Genomic DNA, 21,167 nt, shown 5'->3' with positions numbered 1-21,167 from the left:
TCACAGAATCCTGAGCCCACAAAGGAGGAACGGCCTCTGAGCAGGCCAGTCAGTTAGATTTAAAAGTGGGAATAAAAAGAGCTTACTCTCTCCCCATATTGTCTTTTTGAAAAGCAAGACAGAGCATCTCTGATATCTGCCTGACTGGGTATGGTTTAGGCATTTTCTTTTGTCTCAATGTGACATGGAGGCATTTAATGAATGGCTCAAGAATAGAGAAAATTTTTAAAAAGCATCTAGGAATTGGGTGTTCCAAATATCAGGCAACCTTCTGAGGAAGCAGATCTCACATTCCCACCCACCTCCCTCCCCAAGAGCATCCCAGGCACACATATAATATTCCTTTTGGTTTCAGAGCAACATTTTTACCCCCTACAACTCATCCTTCCTCTGATCAAGTTCCCTCCCTCCTCCCATAACCTTCTGCCTTTTTTTCCTGACCACATCAACCTATCCTGACAAGCTTCTTGCTTGTGGTTTCCTGTTACATTCCACAATGCCAGTTGGCTCTGGACCAGGAGGGAAAGGTACCTTGTGTGGTAAGACCAGGTACCAAGAAAGCGGACAAGAGGGACTGACTGATGGATCTCAGAGTAGGAGGAGAGAGAAGAGCTCGGATACTTGAGAGGAAGAATGGAGACCCTAGGAGAGCTGGGGTTGGGGCTTAGGATTGCCAATTTAGAGCTGTAAGGGACCTTAGAGGCCATCTGGTCTGATCTCATTTTACAGATAAGGAAACTGAGGCCAGAGAAATGCAATGACTCATTCAAAGTCACGGAGGTGGTAGAACTAGAATTTGAATCTGGGCCCTTTGACTTCAAATCAAGCATGTTCAACTTACCAAGAGGGATCCCCTAATAGGGAAGAGAGAAGAAAAGAGGGAGCGCTGAAGGATTATTTATGGGTTCACAAGGCCCTGACTAGGGGCAGTGCCAGAGAAATAGGAGTGAGGTTAGAATGGAAGGCAGGGAAAGGATGGTGAGTGTTTGAGAACTGGCCTTTGGGCAGGAGAATGACACATAGGAAAAGCTCAAAAGCCTTCCAAAGCTGTGCCTCTAACCAAATGAAAATCACAGACTCCCCCTCCTGATGGAATCACACAGCTTCCCCAGGACAGCTATCCTGCCAAAGTACGGCCTGAAGGTACCATGCTACTGCTAAAGCCTCAGAGCTCCTGTCCCAGACAGATGCAACTTTTCTGGATCCCCCGGATCCCCCTCCCCACCATGAGCACCAGGAACTTTCCCCCTATGCAGATTGAAGTCTAGGTCAGAACTGCAATAAAAAGTTGGCTTACCTTACAGAAAAGTAAAGCAAAAGAGACAGGCAGGTGAGAGGAGAAAGTTGAAGGGGAAAGGGGGAGGGAGAGAAGGGAAGAGAAGACAAGAAAAAGATTTGTATTGATTCAGGCAGAGAGCATATCTTCCAGGAGCAGACTCATAATACCCAAAGGAGAAGCAGAGCCAAGTTTGTTTTTCTGCCCCTTTTCCCCTTCTTCCCCCCCTCCCCCTGCCAGCCCATGCTTACTACTGCCCCACCCCACCCCCATGTCAAAAAGGGTGGCCATACCAAGCAGCCATCCTAATCTGGCTGGATGCAGTGATGGTCAGAGAAGCAACAACCTGCTTTGGGGATGCTCAAACACAGAGGCAAAGAATGGTTTCTACATTGGGCCCATGCAGTGGTGGGGGGAACAGGATGAGTACAGAATCTAAATGCTCCCTGCCTCCAACCCAAACAGAGCTTTGGCATCCGGCTGCCACCACCGGGGCCCGAGGGAGAAACCATCTGGTCCCACCCCTAGCTCTCCCTGCTTCTAAGGGCTCCTGGCAGGGCACCCGCAGTTCTGAGGGCCTAGAAGGACAGGCCAGGTCCCTGCAGGCCTTTCCCTAGGTTCTCTCACAGCCACTTGAGAGGCCCTGGGCCTGGGCCCTGAGGTTTTCCCAAGTACATCTTATTTTAAATATCTTGACGGGGTCTATCAGGCTTCTGTCCTGACCACATTTACTTTGATAATAGGAAGTCAATGAAAATTCACTCAGACTCCATGGCACGAGTGCACAAAGCACCTTCCTCACAACAACCCTGTGAGGAAGGCTGTCCCCTCATCATTAGCATTTCTCTGTTACTGATGTGGCAACTGAGGCTCAGAAAGGGAAAAGGATTGGCCATGGTCACATAATTAGTATCCTGGCCCGGGCCAAGCTTTTCATTATTCAGCCATATTGCCCTTTTTTTCAGAACAACCCTGTGAGGTAGTGCAACCCATCTTACAGATGAAGAAACTGAGACCCAGAAATGTGAAGTCATGATCACCTAACAGGTGACTATCAGAGCTATGCCCTTAGCCCACCTTTTGACTCTCAGTGCCCTTCCCATGGCATCATTCTGCCTTTCTTATGTCCAGTCTCCCCAGCTAAATTTTTAGTTTTTTAAAGGCAGAGATCATTTCACACTTCTTTATTTCCTGGGACGCTCGATGCTCTCCACAGGGCCCGTGCTCAGCTAATATTTGCTGTTATTGATTCCCTGGAAATTCCTCATGCCTCTGTAGGTAGGGAGCACCATATGAGAGGACTTTTCATTAGCACTCTCAATGGCAGCCCCATGGCCCAGTGCAGAGCATGAAAGGCTTAGAGTCAGGGAGACTCCCCTTCAAATTCTGTCCCAGACACTTTCTAACGGTATGACCCTGATATGCGTCACCTTTTGCAAAATGGTGACAAAAACAGGCATGTACTACCTCCCTCACAGAGTTATTGGAAGGGCCATGTGAGATCACCCAGGTAAAAATGCTTTGCAAATCTCCAAGTGCCATATAAATGGTAGGTGCCTTTATTATCAAGGCTCAGATTCCTCTATATTTATTATTGTTTAGTTAGTTCTGTCATGTCTAATCTTTTGTGACCCCTTTTGGGGGTTTTCCTGGTAGAGATACTGGAGGAGTTTGTCTTTTCTTTCTCCAGCTCATTTTACAGATGAGGAAACTGAGGCAAACAGGGTGAAGTGATCTGCCATTGAGGTGGGAGGAATCTAGATAAGTCTGAGTCCCTGAAGCAGGGCTCGAAGGCCTAGCATCCCAGGAATCTTGAGTTTCAGGGTGTTCTGGAGCGACCACAATCTATCTGGCTTCAACAAAGGCTAAATGAAGTAAATGTGATCCTTTCAAAGGAGATAGGAGTATGTTACGAATACATTTGCCTGGACAAGGACTTTCAATCTCACCCCTAAGCAGGCATAAACATTCACTCCTTGAAAGCCTGATTGCAAACTCCTTCCCTCAATTTCTAATGGTAGGCAAAAGATTTTAAACCGGGATGAGCATGTTCTTGGGGGATTTAGGGAAGGACATAGGAGTTTGCTGCATTAGTCAAAAGGAAAATCTGTGGCCTGTGGGGCTAGCGTTGCAGCCCACTTCTCAACAGGCCATCATTTTGAAGGCCAAGTCTGGATTAAGCAGTTTGGCCTGGGTCCCAGGTCCTGTATATCCCATCCTGGGCTACTAAGTCTCACATTTCACACCAAGAGAACCCATACCTTGCCCTGGCACTCTATACAAGCCAGGTCACTGCATGATAGGTTACAATAGGCATTGCTATTTACAGTTACCCCAGACAATGACTTTGAGGATTGTAGCTAGGGGTTATAAATTTTAAGGTCTGAACTTCAAATCAGGACCTCAGGCTTCAAAGATCAGACAAATGCAAACTTGAACCTGGATCACTGCATTAGTGATTTCCTAATAGGTATTAATCTATATAGCTCATGCCTTCCTGATTCTTTGGCACCCACAAAAGAATTCCTTCAAGCAGAGATGGGACTCCTTTTTTGATAATAGCAGCTAGCTTTATGTTGCACTTTAAAGTTTGCAATTATCTCATTTTATCCTCCCAACTTTATGAGGTAAGTACATTATCTCTATTTTATAGACTGGGAAATTGAGGCTGCCTGGGGTCATAAGTGAGGCAGAATTCAAACTTGTGTTTTTCTGACTCCAAAATCTAGTTATCTATATATAACCACCTCTCAGAATTCCCTGCCTTCCAGACTAGTGCATTAATCATCACATTACTTTGGTATGAGACGTTGCGATCCTTCTCCACTTTGCCTTAGAATCAGTAAGAAGGAAACCTAGCAGCCAATTAATCCAACTCATACTCAAAAAGAGTCCTCTCTATATTGTAAGATCATCTGTCCCCTGCTTAAAGAATTTTCATGAAGGGCAACTTTTTCCAAGGCAGTCCATTTCACTGTTAGGAATTCCTGTTTTGTTTCTTTCTCTGATATCAAGCCAAAATTTGTCTCCTTGCAAATATATTACTATCCAGAGACAATGGACTTCTTTAAAAATAGGGGTGATGAGGGAACAAGTTGCGGAGGAACACAGGAAAGACCATATTGGCATAGGCCCATGGTCCATACAGACTAGGACATATTGTGGGTGGGTATAGCTATTCTCCCCAATAGTCTACCCTAAAAGTCCAGTAAATCCTGGTTTCTATTTAATAGCTGCTTCAAGGTTTATTATTCATTTGTCCAAACCCTTTAGGATTCCTGTCAGAATCATCACCTCAGGAAATTTTTTGTTAGGCTGGATTCCAATGTGATAAAATAGGAAGGTCAGAGAACTTGGGTTCCAATTATGCATTTTTCCTTTTGCTATGTGATGTGGGGCAAATTTTTACTCCTTTGGCCCTAATTCCTCATCTGTAAAATGAAAGCATTGGAATATATGCTCTTTAAGGTCCTTTCAGCTCTCAATCTAACAAAATCCACTTCTTCGTCCTCCCAGTGTCCACAGATGTGGTTCCTGGTGAAAGAGGGGAGAGGCAGGTACAGATAGCTCAGGTGTACACATTTCCTGTTTTCTAGCTTCTATAGTAGTAATCAATTTTAGATCTGGCCATAAATCAGACCTGTATTAGCTCTTGTTAACTACTGCATTGGACTTCAAATTTCTTTTCCCTCTGAAATATATTTTAGACTGTTGAGAGGTAGCTAGCATAATGCATAAATTGCTGGACAAGGAGTCAGGAAGACTTGAATTAAAATCTCACCTCTGACACTGTGTGACCATAGACAAGTCACTCAAGTTCTGTATAAAGATAGGGATTGTTTTGTCTCCACAAGGTCTAGAATAGTGCCTGGTACATATTAAGTGTTGAAATGTTGGATTTTGAATGCTCAGCCATTATGTTTCCTGCTGTATGGCCCTGGGCTGCAAGGGTCTCAGGGACATCACTGTAACATGGTTTGCTAGCATTTGCCTCCTAGTTTGCTGGGATCAAATGAGATAATCAGATGAGAATCAAATAAAATAATATATGAAAAGCATTCTGTAAGCCTTAAAGTGGCACCTGAATGTAAGAAATGATTTTTACTGAATTTCTTATCTCACTTGATCTTCATGACCCAATTAAGAGATGTTTTTATCGTCATTTCAGTTGTGTCCAGCTCTTTGAGACTCCATTTGAGGTTTTTTGGGGTAAAAATAATGGAGGAGTTTGCCATTTTATTCTGCAGCTTATTTTATAGATGAGGAAATAGGGTTAAGTAAATTGCCCAGGGTAATACAGCTAGTAAGTATCTGAAGCCACATTTGAACTCATCTTCCTAACTCCAGACCCAGCACTTTATACACTGAGCCAGAGATACTGTAGTTGAAAACTCGGGATTAAAAGGATGAAATGATTTGTCCAAGGTCACAAAAATGACCACTGGTGGCTGCTGAATTCAAATAGATGATGCTCTTTCCACAGCATGGGCAACAGCTGAAATTAAGAGAAGCTAAATATGTCAAACCATATTTTTATCCCATATGCAATCTATCTGACAATGGACAACTAGAGAGATTTTGCTGGAGGGAGAGAATGGTCAGTATTCCTTCATATTACCTCTCTAAACTATGAATTTTATTTAGATCTTTTTCAACTATCTAATTCCACCTGATTACTGATTTCCCAGGGAGTACATGGACTTACAACTTTCTTCAAGCCTTAAAATTACAACAGGAGATGTTTATTAAGGGGAACTCCACCAATAATAATTTCATCATGATTTTAAAAATACATGAACTAACTACTTCATAAAACAATGTTTGTGAGGCTCAAATGAAGTCATCAGATCATAGATCTAAACTAGGGAAGAATCTCAAAAAACATCTATTTTACAGGAAGGGAAACTGAGGCCTTAGGGAAATCAAGTTATTTGCCAAAGGCCTCACAAGTGGTAAAATGTGAGGGAAAACTGATTTGTGAATTGTGATGTATCAATTGATGGGAATGTGAAAAGGATCTGAAGGGCCATCTAACTTTTTAATTTTACAGATGAGGAAACTGCTTCCTAGAGAGATGAAATGACTCATGGCCAAAGTCACACAAGCTATAAGTAGCTGGGCTGGGATTTGAACCCAATTCTTCTAACCCCTTTGGTATTCCACAATGAGGTTCATATCCTGGGAATATAATAGGATAGCTGTAACATCTTTTTTACATGGTTAAGAGAGGTTTTCTCTTGTTCCAATACCTTCCTGGTAATTTTTAATTTTCTGTTGGTTTGAGGAGTTCATGTCTTCAAGGAATAATCCATAAAGGTTCCAAGATTCTATTCCTGGAAAGTCATTATGAAAAAAATCAGAAGATAACCTCCGAAGCATAGCCTAGTATCCTTTCCATGCAGCCTGGCCTTATTCCTATCTCTACTGATGTTCACTTGCCATTTCCCTGATTATCATCTAGCCTCAAAAAATTGGTTCCCTTTATTTGTCCCTATTAGCTAATCAGAAACTGGAAGAGAAGGCCATTTGAAAACTTGGAGCCTTGTTGTGCATGACTGCATCCTCCCAGGTCACCTATAAGAGTTTAAGATGAAACGAATACTAACACCTTTGTGGATTTTAAAATTATTTTTAATTCTCCTTAACAAGACAAGATTTCTATTACTACCTCCATTACACAGTGGGGTTTTTTTGGCTCTATAAAATTCTAAATATTTTATTCTGAGTTATTCCAGAAATCAATTAGGTTTAATTTGAAAATGGATGAAAGAGATTTTTTTTCTTAACTCTCTAGTTCTTCATGGCTCTCCCTTGAGGGAAGAATTGACCAGGGAAGGATCATAAATTTTAAGCTGATGAAGCCTTCAAGGACATCACTGAACTCCCTCATTTTGCAGATTAAAAAAAAAAACAAAACTAAGGCCTCAAAATAAAGTCACCTGCCTAAGATCACACAAGGTCAAAAGTGATAGATTCAAGATTTGAACCCAGTTTCTTTGGTTCCAAATCCAGTGCTCTTTTGATATCACCACATTATGTGTGAGCTACTTCATTGTTTTAAATGTTTATTGTCTTTTGCTTTATTTGTTTTAATAGTATTTTATTTTTCCAAATACATGCAAAGATAGTTTTTAACATTCATCTTTGCAAAGCCTTGTGTTCCATGTATTTCTCACTGTTTCTTTTTGCTTTATTTAAACTGAGGCTTCTTTGAGAATGGCTACAGCTGTCAACCCACAGAAGGTGGCAGCCAATGTAGCCTGTTGAAGGTAAGAGGCAAAAGAAGTCAGTTTTTCCTTAATTTCCCTCCCCCTTGAACAGGGAACTCTCAGTGAGATAACATTTCAAACCCAGAAGGACAAATGGAAAAAGAGATCTTATTATAGCCTCCTCTTGCCCTCAAGAGTATGACCCTACAGTACAGAGTTAATAGCATCTTCTGAATTCATAACATCTTCTTCAAGTCCTTTATAACATTACGTTGCCACAAGAAGACCTTGCTAGATATCTGTGGGTATGTCTTACCACCACATGAGGATAGCTCATGAGGATTATGACATTAGGTAAGATTTAACTTTGGTAACAGTGGCTCACTTCATAAAGAAACAAATGGCTAAATTCTTACTAACCAAGCTGCAGGAGATAGTCAGTTTGAAATAGGAGAGGTTCCCTGAATCTACCAATAAGGCACATTTCAAGTGCCTGCCAACTTCTTAGATCATAAGCTCTCTCAGGGCAGGGACTGTTTCATTTGTCTTTGTAATCTCAGAACCTAGGTCATAATGGCTGTTAATTATTTTAGGATCATAGATCATAGATCTAGAACTCTTATCCTGTGCTCTCCTTCTGCAGATAAAGTGGAGAGGCTTGCTGGTAGAAGGGAAAACTAGGGTTAGATCTTGGGACCGCTAATTTCACTTCCAACATTTCTTCTCCTGTAGCTCACTGACAACTAATTCTAAAGAGAAGAGATATCCGATGTCTTATTTCCCTCAATTTTTTTAGGAATTCATGAAGAGAGAGGGGGATAGTTCTGAAGTCAGTGCTCAGAACTGTGCCTTATGACCAACTCTCACTTTATCTGAAGATGACACTTTGGAAATGGGAGCTTCTATACCTGGGGGCTCCTCCTAGTGGACAAAGAAATCCACCATCCATCCAATCCAGGTACTGGACCTGAACAGGTAGGGATCCTAACCCCTGAGCACTCTGCTTTTCATTTGCTAAACCAAAAGGCACAGATTTTAAGGGCTATCTTGAGCCTGCCTGGCTGTGCTACCCAGAAGCCCCACTTGTGTTCCTTGCTAAGCTCTGACCTTAGGCCACTCTGGGACCGCCATGCTGAGTTCCTTCCCCCATGCAGCGCCATTACCCACACTGACAAAGCAGAAACCCTGCTAGGCTCTGGTAAGCCCTGGGACATGCACACAAACTCATGCATCGTTCACCACATTCAACCTGCAAGCAATATCGGCATTCATCACCAGCTAGAGCTCCAGGCGTGGAGTGAGGCTCAGAGACAGCCTGATCAACAGAGCACTGACTCAAACCCTTTATACCAAGGAGCTGCCGGCTCCATCTAGTTCCAGTTCTGTCCTTCCCCACCCTCCCTCATCTTCAGATTCCTTCATTCCACCTCAGAAAGCCTAGCAAACCTTAAAAATGAGGAGCTAGCATTGAGCCCCAGCCTTTCTGTAGAATGGAGAGACAACTAATGCTGAAGTCTGTTTCAACCACCACTCTCCAGCCTGTGATCCACTCAAAGGAACCTCCTTTTAGGGGGATATTACTGATTTTGCTCCTTATCAGAGAGCATAGCTCTTTCCCTGGTAGAAACTTTGAGAGTTACATCCTCCTTGGTAGGAAAGGAAAAGCATCCCTGGGGAAAGCTCTCCTTTACAGTTTAGGGACATGGAGAAGATTTTAGTATCCTTTGCTGGGGAGAAAGAGGGCTCTTTGTTTGTTTGTTTGTATTACATGCTACTGACCATGGAATCAAAAATTTAGATCTTAAAATGAGCTCAATGGCCCTCTAGTATGACCATTTCATTTTATAGTTGGGAAAAATGAAGTTTTGGGAAGTGAGATAACTTACCCAAGTTTACAAAGTATCAAAATATATACTATATTCCTTCCTCTATATACCATACTACCTCCAACGAGATGCACTTTCAGAAGTTCTATATGAGATCTCAGAGTCTAATTCCACCTGGCAGAGGGAAAGACTGACATGGAGAGGTCTTGTGGAAATGCTTTTCTCTAAGAATCTAAACATTTCTTCCCCTAGGAAATACTAATCCTGTGATCTATATCCTATACAGAGGAGTGTTCCCACTTTGATTGCTCTCCCTCCACCCCACCACACCATCCTGCCTTCTCCTGCCCTTGGGCAGGAGGCCTTTGCTCAAGCAGAGGTCTTTTGCTACCTCATCACAGAAATCTGTGCTAGGCTGGGACCTCTCATCTACATCCTGTTGCTGGACTTCCCAGGTCTGAGCCAGCAAGTCAGCGAATCAGGGAATCAGAGAATGGTGAGGTAGGAAATGGACCCTGGACCTCATCCACCCAAATTCCTCAATATATGAGGTGGAACCTGAGATCCAGAGATATGAGAAGACTGGACCAAGGTCACATAATAAGTTAGTGAGCAAGTAAACTACAAATAAGACTTGGGGTTCCCAGGCCAGTGATGGAATTTCCAATACCCATATGGTCCCAGGAAAATCATTTCTCGGCCTCAAGGAGCACACCACAGGAAAAAAGGGCAGGTTTTTCACCAAGCTGGACATGTTGCGGGCTGAGAAGGAGTGAAGCAGGAAGGAGGATAGTATTCGGAGGAGGAGATTTCAAATGAAACCCATCAAGACCATTCTCATGAAGGACCAATTCACAACTGAGCCACAGAATAAAGAATAAAATTCTTCCTGGAAGTGGCAGACAAAGCAGGGCTACACATGCATCATGGGAAACAAGGCAATACTAGATTGCAGGCTCCTGTACTTACCGGTCCCAACCCAATGCAGCCATGGGTTTCCCTGGACAGAGCCCATGAGGGGGCTAAGCAGAGAGTTCCATAGACAGTGACTAGGATGCCACTTTCTTTAACCTTAGAAATGGAACTCAGGGCCACAGGTCCCCATAGGAGAAAGAAGGGTACATTCAAAGGCTGCCTATTTGGGTCCTAATACCTGGATCCTATCGCTCTCACTCCCAACCCTCCTTTCTCTGGCAGGTTCCTCCTGTATTTGCTTCTCACCACCACTTGCTTTAGATTCAGCAGCAGGGGCAGATTGGGACAGGAGGTGAGGATGCTGGAGCAGGAAGCTGAGAGCCTTAGGATGAGAAGTGGCAATGAGTCCTCCCTGTTCCCCTAAGGCTACAGAATCCAAGCAGGGAGCTAAATAATAATTATGAGAGGCCCAAAGCCTAAAACTGGCTTTTTTCCTTCCCAATCCACCTCTGCTCCTGTTCCCCATTCAGGATTCCAGATTTGCCCAACAGCAACTCTGCCTCTGTGCTGCTGTGTCAACACAGTCCTGAACAGGGGCCATTGCAGGCAAGTTCCAGAAAGCAGTAGAATCCCTGGGAAGGTGGATGCTTTTGAACAGATACTCTATATAATAATCACAGGACCAGGAGACTCTCAGATCTAATTAGCACAGTGCTTTTCTGAGAGGGTACACTCTTGGTCTTTATGATAGTTTCTTTTTTGTTCCTATATCTGTAGATGAGTAAAGGGGTAACACAGCTGGGCCTCCTGGTTTTCTGGCTGCAGTCAGGGAGACAGTCCCCAAAGCCTTAGCAGGGAGCTGGGCACTGGCTGGATGAGCTGTATATGATGGATGGAGTTGCATGCTGATTGAATTTCTAAGCAGGTGGTAGGTGAGGAAGGGGTGGGAAGGAAGGCGGGACTCTTCAAGACACGTCTACCTTGTTCCACCAACCCCATGGTGGCACCGGAGGCCGCAGCTGACATTGTGGCCGGAGCGGTGGTCTGTCTGCCCACTGTTAGCACCAGGTTAGAAAACAAGGGAGAAGGAAAGCCGTGAGGGGGAGGGAGGGAGGGAAGGAGGAGGGAGGGAGGGAGGGAAGGAAAGAAGTAAGGAAGTAAGGAAGGAAGGAAGGAAGGAAGGAAGGAAGGAAGGAAGGAAGGAAGGAAGGAAGGAAGGAAGGAAGGAAAGAAGGAAGGAAGGAAGGAAGGAAGGAAGGCAAAGAGGAAGGGAGGGGGGAAGGAGAGAGGGAGGGAAGAAAGAAAGGAGAGGGATGGAGGAAAGAAAGGAGAGGGAGGGAGGGAATGGAAGGGAAAGAAGAAATGGAAGGAAGGAAAGGGAGGGAAGGAAGGAAAGAAGAGGAAAGAAGGTAGGGAAGAAGGAAAAGGAAGGAAAGGAGGAAAGAAAAGGAAGGAGGAAGGAAAAGAAGGGAAGGAAGGAAGGGAAGAGAAGGAAGGAAGGAGGAAGGAAAAGAAGGAGGGAAAGGAAGAAAAGAAGGAAGGGAGAGGGGAAGGAGAGAAGAGAAGAAAGGAAGGGAAGAGAGGGAGGAGGGAAAAGGAGGAAGGGGAAGAAAGAGGGAAAGACACAGACAGAGGGACGGGCAAGATAAGGAAAGAAAAGAGACAAAGGAAGCAGAAAAAGATTAGAGTTCAAGTTTAGATGGAGAGACAAGACTGTTGGCACCAGAATCCCTGTCCCAAAACAGAGTGAAAACAAATCTAGGTCCATCAACATTTGGAAAAGCATTTGCCTCCTTTCTCCTTAGAAAACCCCAAACGGGGGCTTCTTGAGTGGGCACAGACCTATGGGACGAAGGGGATGGGAAGGGGGAAACACAGCTGGGACCTGGGAAAAAGGTCCCCAAGTCCTCTACAGAGTAGCAGACAATGGAAAAAGTCCTATTAGTATTGGTGTGACATTATGCAGTCCTATTCACAGCAGTACAATATCACAGCAAAAGTAACAGGAACTTTCAGGGTAAGTAGAAGGGATGGCTGGGGAGGGGAGGCAAAAGGAAGTAGGGAAGGAGCTATGAGATGTGAACAGAAAGATGAATCATACAAGAAGGAGAGAGAGAGAGAGAGAGAGAGAGAGAAAGAGAGAGAGAGAGAGAGAGAGAGAGAGAGAGAGAGAGAGAGAGAGAGAGAGAGAGAGAGAGAGAGAGAGAGAGAGAGAGAAAGAAATACTTCCAACATTCAGTTATTACAGACTAACAGCGACGTCACGTGGTGCAAAGACATTTCATCCAGGCGTGGCGGGTGCATCCAGCTCCACTCCGGAGGCTGCCCCAACCCTTCCTTGTTCTCCTGATCTGGCTTTCATTCACTATCTGCTGCTAGGACCTATACCCAGACACCTAAATTCCAAGACCCAGTCCTCGAGCTTGAGCCTCTCTTCCCTAATTTCCACTCCTAGTGTCACCCTTTCCTCTGAGGTCAACAGCAACAGGTCCCCTCTCCTCTGTATCCAAGTGTACCAAAGAGAGATGGTGGCCATCGACTGGTCAAATGCCGTGCCTGGGGCTAAGATTGCCCAGTAGCTCCTCCTCTCCCATAAACTCAGATTCTCTGCCATCACACTTTCTGAAGTATATCTTCCCCTTGACAAGAGAGGGTCTTAGAGGGTTGAAAACAAAAACAGAAACAAAACACAAGACCCAGAGGCCACAGAGCTGTTAAACCAACACGCCTGGACAAACACATGGGAAACCTGCAATTCTCACTGTGGGGCTGTGGGCAGCACAAACACTCAGTGGGGGAGACCCCTGAGACACAAGTAAGATACTGAGGAAGAAAGAGACACAGAGAAGAGCAAACAAAACAGAACAAGACTGTAGTTGTAACATGGCCTTCCAGCAGGTCCTCCCCCACTGTGGAAGAGGGGCTACAGGTGACCTGGTCGCTGCTGCTTGAAGCAGGATACAGGGGAGAGCCCTGGTGATGGAGCAACGGTCTTCAGGAGGCCCCGCTTTGCAGGTGAGATGAACACAATAGGATCCAGATGTTGTGTACACAGCCCAAGAAAGACTACGGCCATGTGAGGACAGGGTGGAAGGGGAATCCCCTTGCAGGACCATGGGAGAGTCAGGGTTGGGAAAACAGTGGTTTGCCTGATCATTGGCAAAGATGTGGGCAGAAGGAAGCATGGGTGGGAAGAGACAGGGAGTAGGTTGAGAATGAAGAGGGCTGTTGAAGCCACTGAAAATGCCTTGAAGCTGGGTCCTTCTCTGGGGCTTCTTCCTGGAAAGGCTTAGGTTGGAAAAAATATTGATTCTCTGACTTCTTGAATGAGAAAAAGTACAGGGCAAAGAAGCCAGCACCTTATTCTTTCTTTTCTGGGGAAAAACTGTTCTCACCTGAGAAGTTTCGTGTTGCCAGCATGGTGGTAAGGATTGCCCCCTGAGAGAGAGAAAAAGATTTGGTCATTTGGTTGTTCAACAAGCACTTACTAAATGCCTACCATGTGCATGGCAGAGGGCATCTAGGTGGTGAAATGAAAAGGACGATGGACCTGGAGTCAGGAAGACTTCTCAGACACATACTAGCTATGTGATCCTGGGCAAGTCACTTAACCCTGCTTGCCTCAGTTTCTTCATCTATAAAATGAGTTGCAGAAGGAAATGGCCAACCATTCAGTATCTTTGCCAAGAAAACCCAAAAGAGTCACAAAGAGTTGAACATGAGTGAATTATGGTGTTTCCCCCACTCCATCTTCATAACCAAAAGAATGAAAGCTTCTTGATGGCAAGCACTATCCCCAGGGCTTAGCACATTTCAGTCATTTTTCCATCATGTCTGACTTTATGACCCTATGTCATATCAGCATTTGTAATGAGGGAGGATATTTAAGATATGTAGACAAGGAAATAGAGCGTTGGGTCTAGGAAATGCCATCTGTACCAATGTGGCTGGGATGTGCAAAGGGGAATAATGTGACATTAAGTCTGAAAAGGAAAAGGGAAATAAAAACATTGGATGAAGCAGAGCAGATAAGGGGCTGGATTCAGAGTCAGGAAATCCTGGTCTAGAATTCTGGGTTTAAAGGGGATAATTGCAAACTATAAGGTGCTAGTCAAGCAACTCTTCACATGTTGTACATGTTTATATTTATATGCTAGCATTTATATTTATATTTATTATATTTATGTCAATTTGTATTCCTATTAAAACTTCCTTAGGAACATACTATCTATATGATATTATAGTTCATTAATTTCAGTCATGTCTGACTGTGACACCGTTTGAGGTTTTCTTGGCAGAGATACTAGAGCAATTTGCCATTTCCTTCTCTAGTTCTTTTTACAGATGAGGAAACTGAGGCAAACAGTATTAAGTGATTTGCCCAGGGTCACACAGCTAGGAAGTATCTGAAGCCTGATTTGAACTCAGATTCTCCTGACTTCAGAGCCAGTGCTCTATCATTTCACCCTCTAGCTGCCCAGGTAATATTATGCAAGTCATTAAAGCTCTAGTCACAATTTGCTCATCTGTAAAATGATAGTAATAAAATCAGTAGCAGTTATCAGGAAGATAAAATGAAATCATCATGTAAAGGATCATATAAATATCAGTAGTTATTAAGCCAGATTGGGGAAGACCATGATGAGAAATTTAGATTCCTCCCCACCCCCACCCCAGAAGCAATAGGGAGCCATTGAAGATCCTTGAGCAAGCAACAGGACTGTGCTTTGGAAAGATTATTTTAGGTGAAGGCAGCAGTGTGAAGGAAAGTTTGAAGAGGGGCCAGAATGGAAATGAGATCAATTAGGAAGTTACTACAGTGCCTACTCACAAAAAAGGATCTCATAAACTCTTTCACACTAAGGAATAAATGATTGATAATGTTCAATGAGTAACCCCTCCCAAAATATTTTCACTATAACAAAAGATAAGACTCCTTGGGCCAAAAATATCTAATTAGAGAATTTTAGCTATCTGCTGTTTGGTGGGGAAGGTATGTAATAGGGAAGGTATTTTTTCCCTGGTAGGAAGTCATAGTGTCCTTGAAATCAATGGCCCATGGGAGCCTTGGCCTTCATCTTTAATTTCCTGACCTCTGTCTGGAAGTCCTGAATAAAGAAACAAGATCTGCTTTTTGTCTTTTTTTTTTTAATGGTTAAAACGATTAAATATTTTTGAGTTCTACTTTTAAGGCCTTGAGGGCATACATACTGGTTTAAAAAATATATATATATACACATACTGATTTTAAAATCTGCTATCAATCTAGTTGGCAAGGTAAAGAGCAGGGAGCAAGATGGGAGAGAGTAGAAGAAAAGGAAATAGATTCTTCAATGTTTTTCCATCTCCTCTCCCAGTTCAGTTCATTGCATCATGAACAATCCCAAGTTGGGATCAACAAAGAAGATACAGAACAACTCACAAAGAAGGCTTTGTTTTTTTTTTTGTTTGTTTGTTTTTTTGTTTTTTTGTTTTTGGTACAGCTTCTCCCCTCTTATCTGGCCAAGTACTCTGCTCAGAAATCCTTAGTGTCAGAAGGCTAAGGGAAAACTCCAAGGATACTTGTTATTATTTGGCTTTTTCAAATCCATGTTTTTATTTTTAGCTTTCAAATGCTATGACTGATTTCACAATCTTCCATATAAATTTGAGATTCTGGGAGGCACCCTTTTAAGGGCATTCCCAAATTATAATCTCCTACTTTTCCTTATATAGGTGGGGGACAAGGAATACAGTATATTGAATATGTATGTCATCAGATGTGCTCATTGGGTCAACTGGCTTTGCTTAAATGTTTTTTTTGTAACAAAGGTAAGCTTACCACTGTGTACATAGAGAGAGGTTGGAATGACAATATATCCGGAAATATCAAACAAACATTGATAAAACTTTAAAAGCTATACAAGAGTGTGACCAGTACAAATTTGTCATTTTTCTGAGAAAAAATAATGAGAGTTTTCACTGAAGAGGAATGTGTGATGTTTCAGATACTGTTATAAGTGACCACTGTGTAGTTTCTTTTATTTTGTCAAAAGGGAATGCTTACTTCAAGTTGGGAGAGATAGGGGGACAGCCACGTTTTTCAATATCTGTGATGTTAAAACAGAATCTAAAAACTTATAGAATTTTTTTAAATAAAAGAAAAGGTTTTACCTTGAGCTTTCTCCTGGCATTGAATTTCTTGAGACACTCCACAGTCTCCTGTCTGTGCATCATTGAGGCCACGGTTGAGCGTTGCTGTGAGAAAGTGGTGAAGCTATTAGAACAGTAAGAGACCCACAGGAATGGAAAACATTGTTCCATTGCCCACACTGACTTGATGCAAATAGGAAAAGGGGCTAATAAGGAGAAGGAGGCAGTGAGATCAAACCTAAGAGGTTTCCATGACCAGTTCTGATAACAGAGTTGACAGACACAAATTCACCAATTATAGATTAAATCCAGGAAGTTTAACTGGTCTAAACCAACACATCCTCCAAACAATCAACACAATCTCAAATAATCCTTCCCTCTGGTGTATTTAAATGACAACTTTCTTTGTTAATCTCTTGCTGGATGTAAGTTCTCTGAGGGAGGAGATTTTTTTTTTCTAATGTTTTCTAATTTTTTAATAGTTTTAATCTATTCTCCCAAATAGTCTATCAAATTATTTTGAAATTACAGTTATCTCTTCCACATTTCAGGGGTTAGAGACATGGTAACCCCACAAGCTAGACAATCCTTGTAAAATTTTTTGGCTTTTCTTACATACTAGAGTCTGAATTATTATGGTATCAAAGGATACCCAAAATAGGTTGACATTATGCAATAGAGTACACATACTTTATGCCATTTCTGAGTTTCTAAATTTTTCTGTATCATCTGCTAGTCTTCAAGTGTTATCTGTGGCTTCTGCAAAAATTTCCAAAATATTCCCATTTCTTATACTGATCCATGACATATTAAAAATTCAATAGAAAAGGTTGTGATGTGGAAGGAATAACCATAGTAGATATTTTAATAATACTTCATAGCCTAATCATCAGTTCAGAAGACATGTCTACTGGCCTATTGGCCTACCAACCTGGAAAGAGTAAGACTCTTGATTTGTCCTAGTTGTACGAGCTTCTCACATTACCATCCTCAAAAGTGGACAAGCCCAGGAACCATAAGGGGATACCACAAGAGTGCCCACCCTCATTCCCATCACGTCCTGGGTGCATAAAGAAAGCCTGACTATACAAGCACTCAAGTGTCAAGGCTTGGGGCCCCAAGGGAGACACTTACGCAGACCCATGGGTGCTTCAGGGCCTCATGAGCTGTGATCCTTTTTGCAGGGTTGATGGTTAACATCTGGTTGATAAGGTTTTTGGCTTCAGGAGTGACAGTATCCCACTCAGGGGATGGGAACTAGGTGAGAAGGAAGAGGAAAAAACTCACAAGAAGAAAGCCTGAAAAGACTAAATTCTCAGCATTAAAACATTTTTAGTTTTTAGTTTAGGCCTTCTTACCAACCTTGCCCCAACACCCCCACCCCCAAGTCATATACCTCTCTCTACCTCTCTCTCCTCATCATCCTATCTTAAAACCTTCACAAATGTTGTCAACTTAAGGGAACAGAAAAGCCTGACCCAGCCTTGCCCCTTTCCAAAGGACCTCATCTAGGGCTGGCTGCTAAAAGACCCCTTCCCCATTCAGAAAGGTGGGAGTTGGAGGGGGAAGAGGCTAAGGCCAGGGAAGAGTTTCAGTCACATTACCAGTTCAGTCTATAAGCCCCAAAGGGCACAGAGAAGCATTTCTTTGTGAAGAAAAGGCTTGCTGACCCATGTCCAGCTGGTTGCACATTCCCAGCAGAAGTTCTAAAAAGCTTAGACTTACATCATAAGCTCCAGCCTTGATCTGCTGATAAAGTTTGTGCTGATCTTCATCCCAGAATGGAGGATAGCCCACAAGCAGAATGTAGAGGATCACACCTGAGGAAGAAGTTGGGATGGGGAGGGAAGAACACTGAAACAACCACAGTATCTAGAAAAGAAAGCTCTTATGCTCCAATAATGTCGAATTGACCTGGGACTGTCTTTCTCTATAGGCAGGTAGATAACTCTCTTCACATACTTTATTAATGTCAAATGGCCTGGAATTGTCTCAGAATAGAAAGTAAGTTTCTTTGAAAGCACGTTACACATTTATGCTATTGCCACATAGTATCAAAATTAAATACCGTTGTTTAGTCATTTCAGTGTTTCAATCATGTCCAACTTTTCATGTCCCAATCTGAGGTTTTCTTGCAGAGATAACTGTAGTATTTTATCATTTCCTTGATGAGGAAACTGAGGCAAACAGGGTTAAGTAATCTGTCCAGGTTCATGCAGCTAATTAATTATCTGAGGCTGGATTTGAACTCATGAAAATGAGTCTTCCTGACTCCAGGCTTGGCAGTCTATTCATTGTACAACTTAACTGTCCCTATCTGCTGCCAAAGATGATTATAGCCGTAAATATATTACATACACATATATACATGTATATGTATATATACATAAATATATGTGCATGAGAGAGATAAAGACAGAGAAAGAGAGAAAAAGTTGTTTTTTTTAAAAGGCTAAAGTCCCTATCTCTGTCTTTGAACAGCAAAGTTCACACTTATCTTCCCTTGGAAGCCAGCTTCCTGGGTCTGATGGCTTTGAGCTTCTCTCTTTCCTCCCTGTACCTGTCAGAACTAGGAGAGACCTTCAAGATGCAATCTCTTCATTTTCAGATTAATTGGAGAAGATTTACAAGGTCAGCATGTGGAGGCTAATTATTTCTTTCTAAATATGACAGGTCTCCATTGTTCAAAACCCTTTTAGGGAAAAGAATCCAAACTCCATAATAGTGTTATCTGTTCCTCATTTGTATTTTTATGAATTTATGCTATTATATTTTTTAAAGTGGAGGAGTCCTATACTGTGATTTTACTCAGCATTGGATACTCTTAAATGTGAAAATTCCCTCCACTGTTGCAAACTCGCAACTAATTTATAATTTATGGTTTGGGGGAAGTGCCTGGGTACATTGGAGGATTAAGTAATTTGGCCAATCACACAGCTAGTATATGTCCAAGGCATGACTTCTAATTCCAAGACTCAATTGGGCCATGCTGTTTCTTATCAAAATACACATAACCTATATATTGCTGCCCTTACTAGACTGTAAGATTCTTATAAGTAAAAACCATGCCTAAACATGCTTTTATTGTATATTAGTTTTATATTTATTGTATTTAATATTTAATATTGTATATTAAGTGCTTAATACATCATTATTAAGTGAATGAATAAATAGATAAGCACCTATCATCAAAGTCAAAGATCAGAGGTTCATTTAGAATTGGAAGGGACTTTATAGATCATTTAGTCCAATTTACTAATTTTACAGATGAGGAAACTGAGGCCCAAAGAGAGAATTTTGTTCTATACAGATATCTAGGGCAACTAGGTGACACAATGGGTAAAGTGTGACCTAAAGTCAGAAAGACTCATCATCATTACTTCACATCTGGCCTCAGATACTTACTAGCTGTGTGACTGTGGGCAAGTCACTTATCCTTGTTTCCCTCAGTTTCCTCATCTATAAAATGAGGCAGAGAAGGAAATGACAAACTACTCCAGCATTTTTGCCAAGAAGACCTCAAACGGGATTACAAAGAGTCAGTCATGACCAAAAAAACCTGAAGAACGACAACAATAATAACTACATATATCTATAGCACCGGGTAAAATTGTGACATCTACATTATAGCTGACCCAACCAACCAGGCTTCCCACTTATGGCTAGCTGAATTAGGGAGCCTTTGGCATGTACTTCCTCCTAGTGGCATCTGTCCTAGTTCATCTCAGGACCCTACCACAAGTTGGGCTGTTCTCCAGCTCCTACACAACCTCCCTGGCAGACTCACCACAAGCCCAGATATCCACAGGCTTTCCATAAGCTTCTTTACGCAGAACTTCTGGCGACAGGTAGCCAGGAGTGCCCGCAAAACCTAAGCCAGAAATAAAGAGTACAGACATGAGATGGGGCATCTAGGATTTTGGGTAGGGTGGTTAGCTGCAGCTGGTTCACTGCTGCTGCCCCCATGACAACATACGCACACAACACAATGTATACATGTGCACACACACATACACACACCCTCTGCCCTTACCCAGCCCCTCACTCACCAAACCATGCCTGCTGGTCCCCCTGCACCTCGATGGCCAGGCCAAAATCTGCCAGTTTCACTGCGGCTCCTTTGCATTTACTGGCCAAGAGGAGGTTCTCTGGCTGTCGGGCCAAGCCAATCAGCAAAGTGTGCAAATGGCATCACATATTGTAAAAACACAAGGGGAGGGTCAAGAGGGAGGCAGGGGTAGGGAGTGGGAAACAAAACAGAAACAACAACAAACAGTTTGCAGAAAAGAGTTAGAGACTTTAAACTGAACTCCGCCAAGAAGAGGCTGCCAGGCCTTGGACTGGGAGCTCATTCCATTGGTTCCCAGACCCAAAGTTTGTCAGGATCTGGGCTCAGCAGGGCAGAGGGAAGGAAGCAGTTGACGGCCTTGGTGGCTTGTGGGCACATCACTTCCTAAATATGCTCTGGATAAGTTATAAGATTGTCAATTTAAAGCTAAAATAAACCATCAGTTCTTACCCCCTAATTTTACAGATAAGAAAATGGAAACATAGAGATATAACCTTACTTGTCCAGGATCACATAGCTAGCAAGTATCAGAGGCAATATTTGAACCCATGCCTTCCTGACCCTAGCCTCTCTGACCCAATCCTACCATATGTCATTGCTTCAGCTTTTTGGACCTCTAGTTTCCCTATGGTAGGGATTCTCAGCAACTCCAATTTCTTCTAAAGAAAGATAAGATTCCTTCTTCATTCATCTTTTCCTGATGGCTCTATCACAGGAGGGACCCAATCTCACAACTTTCT

The 21,167-nt window shown here is 42.7% G+C and overlaps 1 protein-coding gene across 15 annotated transcripts in view; it reads right to left on the bottom strand.

The window, feature by feature from the left end:
* Positions 1-21,167, bottom strand: part of CAMK2B (calcium/calmodulin dependent protein kinase II beta) — a 281,883-nt gene that overhangs the window by 38,770 nt on the left and 221,946 nt on the right. For 8 of the 15 annotated variants that reach the window (XM_074288459.1, XM_074288461.1, XM_074288467.1 and 5 more), the window contains exons 7-12: positions 20,408-20,510; positions 20,146-20,229; positions 18,084-18,178; positions 17,493-17,615; positions 16,380-16,463; positions 13,622-13,664 (exon numbers count right to left, since the gene is read on the bottom strand). In XM_074288459.1, coding sequence (XP_074144560.1) covers positions 13,622-13,664; positions 16,380-16,463; positions 17,493-17,615; positions 18,084-18,178; positions 20,146-20,229; positions 20,408-20,510 — 532 coding nt within the window. Of the gene's footprint in view, positions 1-11,206; positions 11,282-13,621; positions 13,665-16,379; positions 16,464-17,492; positions 17,616-18,083; positions 18,179-20,145; positions 20,230-20,407; positions 20,511-21,167 lie in introns of all 15 variants that reach the window. The other 7 variants (XM_074288455.1, XM_074288457.1, XM_074288462.1 and 4 more) reach the window with 1 other exon arrangement.

This window comes from Sminthopsis crassicaudata, chromosome 2, assembly GCF_048593235.1.
Source record: "Sminthopsis crassicaudata isolate SCR6 chromosome 2, ASM4859323v1, whole genome shotgun sequence".
NCBI lineage: Eukaryota > Metazoa > Chordata > Mammalia > Dasyuromorphia > Dasyuridae > Sminthopsis > Sminthopsis crassicaudata.
This window is presented reverse-complemented; position numbering and strand designations above follow the sequence as displayed.